Source organism: Chiloscyllium plagiosum, unplaced genomic scaffold (assembly GCF_037043375.1).
Source record: "Chiloscyllium plagiosum isolate Xiang-an unplaced genomic scaffold, Cpla_swu_hap1 HiC_scaffold_6, whole genome shotgun sequence".
Taxonomy (NCBI): domain Eukaryota; kingdom Metazoa; phylum Chordata; class Chondrichthyes; order Orectolobiformes; family Hemiscylliidae; genus Chiloscyllium; species Chiloscyllium plagiosum.
This window is the reverse complement of record NW_028270144.1, coordinates 71,573,302-71,585,628: the sequence shown is the minus strand read 5'-3', so window position 1 is coordinate 71,585,628 and position 12,327 is coordinate 71,573,302. Positions and strand designations below refer to the sequence as shown.

General features: G+C 38.7%; 1 protein-coding gene across 1 annotated transcript in view; it reads left to right on the top strand.

Moving 5' to 3' along the window:
* Nucleotides 1-9,002, top strand: part of LOC122551055 (RPA-related protein RADX-like) — a 56,226-nt gene extending 47,224 nt beyond the window's left edge. The window contains exons 7-8 of the mRNA XM_087988550.1: nucleotides 6,061-6,168; nucleotides 8,824-9,002. Coding sequence (XP_087844676.1) covers nucleotides 6,061-6,168; nucleotides 8,824-9,002 — 287 coding nt within the window. The remainder of the gene's footprint in view (nucleotides 1-6,060; nucleotides 6,169-8,823) is intronic.
* Nucleotides 9,003-12,327: the final 3,325 nt, after the last annotated feature.

Here is a 12,327-nt window from a genome sequence, read left to right as displayed (position 1 = left end):
ACTCTCTCCCCACCCCCACCCTCCTCTAGCTTATCTCTCCACGCTTCAGGCTCTCTGCCTTTATTCCTGATGAAGGGCTTTTGCCCGAAACGTCGATTTTGCCTGTCCTCGGATGCTGCCTGAACTGCTGTGCTCTTCCAGCACCACTGATCCAGAATGTATTTGCCACTTGTCAGTCCAAGCCTAGATATTGTCCAGACCTTGTTGCATTTGAACATGGACTGCTTCAGTATCTGAGGAGTTGCAAAAGGTTATGAAAATTATATAATCATTGGTGAATATCCCCACTTCTAACCTTATGATGTAGGGAAAGTCATCGGTAAAACAGCTAAAGATTGTTGGACCTAGGATGCTATCCTGAGCAACTCCTGCAGAGGTGCCCTCGAGCTGAGATGACTGACCTCCAGTACCCACAACTATCTTCCTATGTGTCAGCTATGACACCAACCAGCGGAGAATTTGCCCCCGATACCTATTCATTCCAGTTCTGCTCGGGTTCCTTGATGCCATGTTCAGTCAAATGCAGCCTTAATGTCAAGGGCTGTCACTCTCACGTCACCGCTGGAATACATCTCTTTTGTCCATGTTGAACAAAGGCTGTAATGAGATCAGTTCTGAGAATGGATCACTGGACCTGAAGCCTCTTTCCATAGCTGCCCTCAGATCTTCTGAGTTTTTCCAGCAATTTCTGCTTTTGTTTCTGATTTCCAGTATCCACAGTTATTTCAGTTTTTATTTACCATGCAGGAAAGTGGAGTCGTAGATAGACAGGATAGTGAAGAAGGCGTTTGGTATGGGAGGTGGGAGTTGGGAGGTCATGTTGCAGCTGTATAGGACATTGGCAGGCCACTTTTAAAATATTGTGTGCAATTCTGGTCTTCCTGCCATAGTAAGGAAATTGTGAAACTTGAAAGGGGTCAGAAAATATTTACAAGGATGTTGCCAGGGTTAGAGTGTTTGAGCTATAGGGAGAGGTTGAATAGGCTGGGACTATTTTCCGTGGAGCGTCAGTAGCTCAGGGATGACTTTGTAGAGGTTTATAAAAATCATGATGGGCACGATAGGTTGAATAGATAAGGTCTTTTCCCTCGGGTGGGGGAGTTCAAAACTAGAGGACGTAAGTTTAAGGTGAGAGGGGAAAGGTTTAAAAGGGAGCAAAGGGGCAACATTTTCTCCCAGATGGTGGTGCATTTATGGAATGAGCTGCCAGAGGAAATGGTGGAGGCTGGTACAAATGAAACATATGAAGAGCATTGAAAGGCTGTAAATTTTCTTTGTTCTTTGTATGGGTATATGAATAGGAAGCGTTTAGAGGGATATGGGCCAAAAGCTGGCAAATGGGACTAGGTTTATTTTAGGATATCTGTTCGGCATGGATGAGTTTGACTGGAGGGTCTTTCTTCATGCTGTATAGCTCTATGACTCTCCCTCTCAACCACTCCCCTTGCCTGAGGTATGGTGGCCCTCAAGCTACATCACCACCAGTCATCTCTCTTTAATGAGAGAGCAGACCTGTGATCTGGTAAGACTGGTGACATGACTTGACGTTCCCTTTTTGGAAATGTACCTGAGCTATATCGATCAATCTACTCTTTAAAGACAATCTGCTGTCCCTTTTTTACCTTGCAAATCTTGGATTCTAGTTTACCTCTGACAAATCTGTCCTCATCCTCTCGTTCAATTAAGTACTTCTGTTCTAGATTGCTGCTGGTCATTTTTTATGCCGAACCTAAACTTTATGGTACGATGATCACTGCCCTGTAAATGTTTCCTTACTGTTGTTAATTTACTTGACCCATTTCATTCCCTAGAATCACATCCAGCGATGCCTCCTTCTTTGTGTTCTACGGAAGAAATATTAACTCTTTACTTTCCCTCTGCACAAATGCTATCAGACCTGCTGAGTTTCTTCAGAATTTTCTATCTTTATTTCAGATTTCCAGTACCCTTAGTATTTTTCTTTTTTATGCCTCGTTTCTTGTTTGGCCAGATAAATACTCATCTCAAAACTTCTCCTGAAAACTGTAGAAACACTTTCCCATTCTGGCCTTTACACTGTCCCTCTACAAACGATTACAATGTGATGAAAATTTCCCATTAAGATCGTTATAGTTATCTTTCTGTAATTGCCTTGCAAATTTGTGCCTCTAGATTGTTCCCAGTAGTTTGTAGCCGATAGAACGCAAACGATAGTGTGATGATACCACTATTGTTTCTTAATTCAAGCAAAATAATTGCATTCCTCAACTTTATATTTCACACAGCCTGTAATATTTTTATTGATAACACTGCCAAACTTCCTCCATTCTTTACTTCCCTACTTATCCTGAATACTTTGGCTAAATTTTCATCTGATTGTGTGGAGGCCCATTTTGGTATCTTTTGTTTTCCAGGAATTTGATTTTTACACTGCATTCACAATCCTGTATCCTTTCCCTTTTAGCCTATTTGCAGGTCAGAAAAGTGCAAGAAAAGATTATAACGCAACACACAAACACAAATTATAAATGAGAGTCAAGTGCAAACAAGATAAATGTTTTGTTTAGAAGTTCAGGTCAGTCTAAGAATTCTATGAAGAGTAGACAATGGGATGTTGCAGCCATTAGCATTTATGTAGATAGGTGAACAGTTCATTTTGCTTGGCTTTACAGGTCAAAGATTATTGTGATGTTTCCTTTTGACTGCAGTTTCACCAGAGTGAGAGAACTATTTTATCTGCAGCACAGGGATGACTGAGGATTTTCTCAGCTATGACCTTCACAGCACACATCTTTGCCCACAAGCAAACACACACTATACATGGAATCAATTTTTAATCTTTGTTCTTTTGTAATCTTGAAAGGGGAAAGAACACCCCAATCTTTCTTTCTCCCATCATGTTCACAGTCTGAGAAAACATACAGAAGGTTGTAGTTCAGTTTGCTGTGCGTTTCCCTCTTTTGAAATCATTCTTATCGAATCTTCTTTGACACTGACAGGTATATTCCAACGTTTCCATCAAGGTTGAAGATAATTCACCCAGGTCTTTGAGACAGTTATTCACAACTTACATCCTGCCATTTCTTTGGATGTATTTCCTATGTCTGAAAAGCAAATGTTGTAATTAATACATTCAACATATTCATAGGTGATCTGGGGTTATGATCCTTCAATGTGACACCTGATAATATCACTTTAAAGATTTCCAAGTCTTGTTGGACATTCACTATCTCCAGCTTTTCATCTTTTAGAAAGTCCTCTATTCTACTATTTTTACGTCCAAACCAAATCTCCTCCATTTGTCAGTTTTGCCCATTCACTTAATCTATTACTATCACCTTGGACTTCTTTATTTCCATCGAGGTGATATGGTGGCTCAGTGGTGAGCACTGCTTCCTAACAGTTTCAGGGATCCGGTTCAATTCCAATCTTGGGTGGCTGTTTGTGTGGAATTTGCACATTCTCCCTGTATCTGTGTGGGTTTCCTCTGGGTGCTCCGGTTTCCTCCCACAATCTGGAGATGAGGTGAATTGGCCATGCTAAATTGCCCATTGTGTTCAAGGATTTGCAGGCTTAGGTGGATTAGCCACAGGAAATGCAGAGCTACAGGAATAGGGTAGTGGGGTTGGGTCTGGGTGGGATGCTGTTTGGAGGGTCAGTGTGGACTTAATGAGTCAAATGGCCATCTTCAACACTATAGGGATTCTATGATCTATGCACTTGCATTGCTGCTGATCTTTGTGTCAGCAAAGTTGTGTGTGGTTTTCCACGCCATCATTTTAGTTTTTGATAGATGTAATGAATAGTTGAGAACTTAGTACAAATCATTGTGGGACACCACTAGGTACATTCTGCCAAATAAAGTAACTTCCTATTATTCTTAATCTTTGTCTCTTGCCACTCTGTCAATTTCCTAACTAAGTCAGTATTTCATGCTTTACTTAGCTAGCGGTCTCTTTTCTGGGATTTTATCAAATGCACTCAAAACATCCATATGAATTACACTACACTACAGAATTACCCTATCTAGCCCTTATGTTGTCTCTTGAAAGAATTCAATCGTAATTGTCAGGTATAGGCAGTTTTCTACTAATCCACATTGGCTTTCTCACCAGCTGAAAGTTAGCAATGCGTTTAGTTAGCCTATCCTTAATTATAGATCTAGAATTATCCAACACAGATGTTTATCTAATTAGCGGACAGTTCCCTAGTTTCCGCTACCCCCCTTCTTTTGTTGGAAGTAATAAAGACAATTTTCCAATCTAAATGAATATTTTCCAAATTGAGACAACATTGAAGATTATAGTGAGGACATTGCAGTGCTCTCATTTCCTTTAAACAGTAAAGTGGAACCATCTGATGTCAGAGGTTTACCCGTTTTTAGTATGTTACTTTCTGTATTACTATTGTTTTGCATGTATTAATTTTGGGAAATCCTTGTTGCTAAATCAATACTAGTTTCTTTGGAATTCTAGCATATTCCATTCTTCCCCAATTATAAATCTTAACACACAGTCATTATTCAATATGTACATATGCTTCTTCCTTATTTTCATTGACAACATCACTTCTGTCAGTTTCTTGGGGCTCATATTAACCTGACTACCTCTTCTTTCCTAATGTGATTTTGATGATTTTTTGTTCCTTTTGATTCCCGACAATTTCTTTCCATGTTCCATTTTGTAGATCTGATATCCTTTGTATTTTTCCCATAGAGTAGATTCTCTGCTTTATTTTTCTTCACATATTTCCACATTTTCTCTTTAGTTCTATGTTGCTGCTTCATTAGCCATGGCTGTCCTTTCTGGCAAGTGAAGCTCTTATCTCTTGTGGTATAAATTGATTGTCTATTGTGCTAAATTCTTTGAAAACCTATCACTGATCTTCTGTTATTTTAAACAATTGACAGATTTGCCTAATTTACAATGATTGTTTTTGCCCCATCACATTGAATTGAGTCATACCTAAATCTGGACTCTCAATAGCTGCTTTGCATTTGTGTTGTTCTCAATCATATTTTAATTCTTATTAACTTTATGTTGTTCTTAACCTTTTTAATCACTCATGATGTAAGTAGAGCTTTTGCCCATTAGAAATATAAACTATCCAATATTGATTACTTCAGTGCAATGCTGGAAGAGTGTTCTAGAATCTAAGGTGCCTTCTTTTAATTGGGTGTTACATTGTTTCAGGTGAACATAAAAAAAACTTGACAGTATTTCAGAAAAAGAACAAAGGAGTTATCTCTAATGTCCTGTATTTAATCCAATATTTAACCACCAGTTAATGTGACATGCAGCAAACTATATGGTTATTATCATACAGCTAGGAGAAAGTGAGAACTGCAGATGCTGGAGATCAGAGCTGAAAAATGTGTTGCTGGAAAAACGCAGCAGGTCAGGCAGCATCCAAGGAGCAGAAGAATCGACGTTTCGGGCGGCTTATGCCCGAAACTTCGATTCTCCTGCTCCTTGGATGCTGCCTGACCTGCTGCGCTTTTCCAGCAACACATTTTTCAGCCATTATCATACAGCTGTTTGTCAGAGCTTGCTATGTGTAAAATGCCTGTTCCAATTCATGAATGACAACATTGTATACCATTTAAAAGTATTTAATTGCTTTTAAAGTACTTTGGAATGTCCTGTGGTTGTGAAAAGTGCTATATAAGCACCTTTCTTCAGAGCAGGGATTTTTTTTCTGATGGGATTTTTTTTATACAAGCACAAGGGATTGTGGAAACCAGAAATGCAATTTGAGTTTTACATTTGTGATCTCTATCACCCAACATAATCAAGTGGAAACTCAGGCCATAAACTCGTCAATATCTTGTGATATCATAAAGCAATTTATAAAAGAGAATGTAATAAAGTTTAAGAACAGTCTGTAGTAAACTATGTACATTACATGTCATTCAAACTAGAATAATCTGATAGATTAAGACTCTAATTGTAAGAATGTGAAGTTGTTCTTTGTAATTTAAAACTGAGAAATATAGTTTCTTGAATGTTTGTCTTTAATCTTTATTCTATCATATATCTAAGGTTTATACCAATTGTTTACCACCTGTAAATATTCTTTTAGTGAGTTTCTTAGTCTGTACCCAAATGAGGGTTGTCAGAAATAACTTCCATGATGGATGCAGTATTGCATATCTGACTTCATCCAGTGAGACTCAGATTTATATCACAGGTAAATAAAGCCAAACAAATCTGTACTTCATGTTGTTCAATCTACTTGTGTTTATTACTTACTTATGACGTAGGAGCAGTACACTATTTGGCCCCTTGATTCTGCTCCCCTTTCAATGTGATAACAGCAAATCTGTTTGTGTTCCGAAATCCACATTCCCATCTACCATTATAACCTTTGATTCTCTTGTCTAACAAGCACCTATCTCAACTTCTGCCTTGAAAATATTGGAGGACCCCACCACCACCTTCTGCAGCAAACAGTTCCAAAAACCCTCAGAAAAAAACGTCCTAATTTCTGTATTATTAGGGCAACCCCCTAATTTTAAAATGGTATACTTTGTTTAAAGATCAAAGCACAACAGTTAATTGTTAATCAGCATTAATGAGTGTACCAACCCCTCTAACAATCAGAGTCATGCCACCATCCTCCCTCTGTTACCACATTCACATGGCCACCACTCACTCTTTTTGCCAGGCTCATAGACTACAACTCTGTGGTATAGGTCAGAAAGAGAATACAGTTTTATTGAAGGAGCTCCTGTACCTTCACATCCATACACTGAAGCTTATGAAGCTTACCTTCACAGTAAGGGGAGGCGATGGCCTATTGGCATTATTGCTAGCCTGTTAATCCAGAGACACAGGTAATATTCCGCAGACTTAGGTTTGAATCCTGCCATGGCAGATGGTGGAATTTGAATTCAATAAAATAAATCTGGATCTAAGAGTCTAATGATGACCAAGAAGCTATTATTAATTGTCAGGAAAAACCCATCTAGTTCACTAATGCCCTTTAGGGAAGGAAATCTGAATCCTTACATGATCTGGCCTTACACGTGACTCCAGACCCACAGCAATGTGGACTACTCTTAACTGATCTCTGGGCAATTAGGGATGGGCAAGACAACGATGCTGTCATCCTGTGACTGAGTAAAAAAGTATGGTATGAATGCTTCGCAATGAGGTAATTGTTGTCACCATAAGGAGCACTAAAGTATGTGTCCATATTCGAATATATGTTATATATGAGAGAGTTGAATTCTGCTAGTAAACTAGCATCTCTCTCTCCCCAATCAAAGTAAAGGTACTCTTGGGCATCCTAGAGCATGTTTTTGCATACTTACAATACAGTGAATGAATGTGGCAGCTCCAAAGAGACATTTTCCATTCCTAGTTATGGTAAGTGTTTCTGGTATGTTTTGCCTGATTACAGTTGCTTCGCTGACAAGAATACAATTAGTGTCCACAGCATTATGGTCATAATTGCTGGAGGACATAATTCTTAATGTGCATTCTTGGATAATGAATGACCTGTAAATGAAGTCAGTTGGATGACATTCTTGAATTACTGCAGCATGATTGTTGCAATTGCTCAAGCAGTGTATCAAATGGAGCCAGAAGCTCCAAGTTCATGGCTTTCTGTATGATTTGATGGCCAAGCCATGGCCAAACAGGATGAATTTGAACTTGTAAATCTTTCCAATAAGTGGCAATGGCAGGCGGCAAGATCATGCCTCTGCCATCATTATCCATAGTTCCAGGCTATAACATGCTAGTAAAAGTGTATGTTAACTCATCAGTCCTGAATTCCTTGGTTGAGGTCTGTTGGTATAGTTCCCTGAATGAGTTGTACATATCAAATTGGTGGCAAAAACACGGGGTTTGATTCCAATTCTGGCTGTGGTGATTCAGAACTACCTCCTTACATTTTTCCATATAACCACAAACAGGTTATTGCACAGAAGGAGGCCACTCAGACCATCATGTGCAGGTTGTAGTGCTGTATATCAGTCTGCCTTCAGGCACAAAACTCCAGAAAACTAAGTTAGGATTGATTGTCCTTCATTTTCAAACCGCTTTCTTTATTCAAGTTTTACTGAGATAATGGAAGAAGTGGTGTAGTAATCTAGAACCCTAAGCTGGGAATATAGATACAAGTGTATCCATTGGAGATCGTGAAACTTGAATTCAATATAATTTGGTTTAAAAATCTCACCCTAAAAACAACCATTAGCTACCTATTAGTTGTCAGGAATATTCCATAGTGTCCTTTAAGGAAGGAGATCTGCCTATATGTGACTCCAGACCCACATCAATATGGTTGATTCTTAACTGCCCTGTAGGCAATTTGGGATAGGCAATAAGTGTTGGCCTAGTCAGTGATACCCACATACCATGAACAAATATGAAAGAAACCTCTTAAATACTTTCAGATGGAATATGTGCAGAATGTTGCATGTTGTCATGATTTTACTGGGCATGTATTTTGGCAAATGTTTGTATTGGCTGCACTTTGATCATATTGTGTTCCTACTGATTGGTTCTTTCATGTTCATGTGCTTACCAATGAATGATCTTAATTTTATTGACATTAATTTTTAATTGTGAACATTGTTGGTGTCCATCAATGATGAAACCTAGTGTATATAATTGATTCATCACAAAGAGAATATTGTTTTCTTGTGCACTATTTTATTGGCTAGTTAAATAAACTAGTTCGGGCTCTCCTTTACCCCAATGTTCATATTAACACAATTTTAAACTTCACATGAATATGCAAATTAAAACCAGTGGTTGATTGAAAAAAGAAATTTATTGGGTTTTTCAATCCCAAATACCACTTCAAATAATTTGTGAAAAATATTGGATGCAGGTTATCACAAAAGAAGACCATACACAATTGACACTACAGTTAGAAGATTTATTCAGTGGGCAAAATCACAACATAAGAAAGATTTTCTGGAAACGTCTGTGGTTGGAGGATATTATTCTTTTCCTCCTTTGCCTTCAAACTTTCAGGAGTACAGTCAAAATATGAAAGGTATGGTTTGAAAACTAATGCTATGGAATAGGTTAATCATTTCTGAAATAGAAACAATGCTGTTATTCATTTTTTTATTAATGTGTACAATGTTTTTGTCTGAACATTCACAAGCAGTACTTGTGTTGTAAAATTCTGGAATATATAATGCTGTATATGTGATGGTCTTTTGATACAAAGAATATAAAACAACACAGCACAGGGACAGGCCCTTCAGCCCATGATGTTGTGCCGAACATGATGCCAAATTAAACTAATCTCTTCTGCCTGCCCTTGGTCCATGTACCTCTATTCCTTGCATATTCATGTGCTTATCTAAAAGTCTCTTAAACACCCCTGTCATATCTGCCTGCGTCACTACCCCGAGAGGGCATTCCAGACTCCTATCACTCTCAGTAAAAGATTCTCCCGTCGTGTTGCCTTTGAATTTCCCCCTCTCACCTTAAATGTATGCTCGCTTGTTTTAGACATTTCAACTCTGGGAAAAGGATTCTAACCATCAACCCTATCTATGCATCTCATAATTTTATAGACTTCTATCAAGTCTCCCCTCAGCCTCTGCCGCTCCAGAAAACACTACCTGAGTTTTCTAGACTCTTCTTATAGCTGATACCCTTTAACGCAGGCAGCATCCGGTAAACTTATTCTGCACCCTCTCCAAAGCCTCCACATTCTTCCTGTAATGTGACAACCAGAATTGAACACAATACTTTGTGTGGCCTGACTGAATTCTTATAAAGCTGCAACATGACATCCTGACTCCTGTACTCAATTCCCCAACCAATAAAGGCAAGCATGCCATATGCCTTCTTTACCGCCTATCTACTTGTGACACTACTTTCAGGGACCTATGGATTTGAACTCCATGATCCCTCTCTACATTGATGCTGTTCAAGATCCTGACATTAGCTGTATATTTTCCTTAACACTTGATCTCCCAAAGTGAAGCACCTCACACTTATACAGATTAAACTCCATCTGCCATTTCTTTGATCATATATGCAACTGATCTATATCCTGCTGTATCCTTATATACACTATCCACAACTCCACCAATGTTTGGATCTGATGCAAATTTACTAACCCATCCATGTACATTTTCATCCAAGTCATTTATATATATCACAAACAGCGAAGGTCCCAGTACAGATTCCCGCAGAACACCACTAGTCACTGATCTTCAGCCTGAAAAATATCCTTTCACCACTACTGTTTGCCTTCTATGGGCAAGCCAATTTTGAATCCACATGGCCAAGTCACTGTGGATCCCATGCATATTAACTTTCTGGATGAGCCTACTATGAGGGACAATGTTGAAAGCCTTAGTAAAATCCATGTGGACAACATCCGATGCTCTACCCTCATCAATCCCTTTTTTATCTTGAAAAATTCAATCAAGTTAGTAAGATATGACCTGCCCTGCACAAAGCATGCTGACTGTCCCTAATTAGGCCACATTTTTTCACATGTGTGTAAGTTCTATCCCTAAGAATCCTCTCCATTAGCCTCCCAATTATTGATGTGAAACTCACCGGTCCATAGATTCCTGTGTTGTCCCTATTTCCCTTCTTGAACAGGCAACCAACATTAGCCACTCGCCAGTCCTCTCGGACCTCTCCAGTGGCTAATGAGGATACAAAGGTCGTGGTCAAGGGCCCAGCAAACCTTTCTCTTGGCTCTCTTAATAACCTGGAATAGACGCCATCGGACCGTGGGGACGTATTCACCTTAATGCGCTTCAAGAGACCCAATGCCCCATCTTTCTTGATCTCAAAATGCTGTTAGCATGTCCATCCAAATTTCACTATCCTCCATATCTTTCTCCTCAGTGAATACTGATGCAATGTACTTATTTAGGATCTCACCCACATCCTCTGCCTCCAAGCAGAAGTTCCTTCCTTTGTCCTTGAGTGGTCCTACATTTTGTTTGGGTAATTTCTTGTTTTTATTGTATGTATAAAATGCTGTCCGTAATTCCATTGTCTAAATATTCTAATTACAGAATTTTTAATTATTCCATTATAAAGAATGATAGAATATTTACAATATTTAATCTCAGTGAAGCATTTTAACTCAAGTAAACTTTTAATATTGTAATGTTAGTGGTTTGTATTGTTTGCAAGAGCCTCCTATTTTGCAACACATTAAATAATCTGAATTTATCAATATGATTTATCATATGGAAGTTTATTGGCAGTATAGAACCAAGTTACTAAATTTTTGAGTAATAGCTTTGTCTGATCTTGGGAATGGTTGTAAGACTTGTGATGGTCATGTTGTACTCTATTGTGCTTGTCAGCTTGTGAGCTGCGTGTGATAATGATTCTTTGATCTGGATTTTGAAAAGTGTGATTCTTCCAGCCTGTTCCTGGCTAAGTAGGAATATAACTTTTAAAAGGCACATGTTCAGGAATGGCATCATTCTTGTTATGGAGGGAAAAGTGAGGACTGCAGATGCTGGAGATCAAAGTCGAGAGTGTGGTGCTGGAAAAGCACAGCCAGTCAGGCAGCATCCGAGGAACAGGAAAATCGACGTTTCGGGTATAAGCCCTTCATCAGGAATTAGATTCCCGAAACGTTGATTCTCCTGCTCCTCAGATGCTGCCTGCCCGGCCATGCTTTTTCAGCACCACACTCTCAGCCTTGACATCATTCTTGTTATTCAAATTCCTGAGAAACCTCAAACAAGGAAACTGGAATTTCAGGGCCCAACATGGACTGTCTTCAGAATTTCCCATCAGTGGCAGTGTTATTTGTCAAAAACCTTCTGGCTTGAGATACTTTTGAGAAAACCTGTTGGAGAGTGAAAGAGCTGCCTGACCTCAAGCAGTTATTAGCCAAGTGAAGATAATTAGGCTGTCTTCCAATACCATCTAAGTTGAACCTGGTGCTGGGAATTTAATTTGATCCCAAAAGGAAAATTCCTGCCAATGCTAGAAAACCAGAATTTGAATAGTCTGAAAGAATGCAATAGACAACTGTTTAATTGAATGGTAGCAATGAGAAGTGAATTGAAGTATAATGATTGAAAATTATGGATCAAAGTCCTGTGCAAACTGAATAGGCCGTATGACAATTTGATTAGTTAGTTTGATTACAGATCTATTTGATTACGTAAAAAACAATTCAAGCTCAAAACATTTCAATGTTGTCAACAGATGAGATTTTAAACTTGATAATGCAGAAGCCAAATTTTTCCAGTCTCCAGATCATTGAAAACCAAATTTAAGGCCAAGATGCCACAGGTACCCTAAAGTACTGAGCTCCTGGTAATTGCCAGGAAGTTTGAACTAAGTAAGTTCCATTGATAATTCTCCATTCCCTACTAAATGCTGG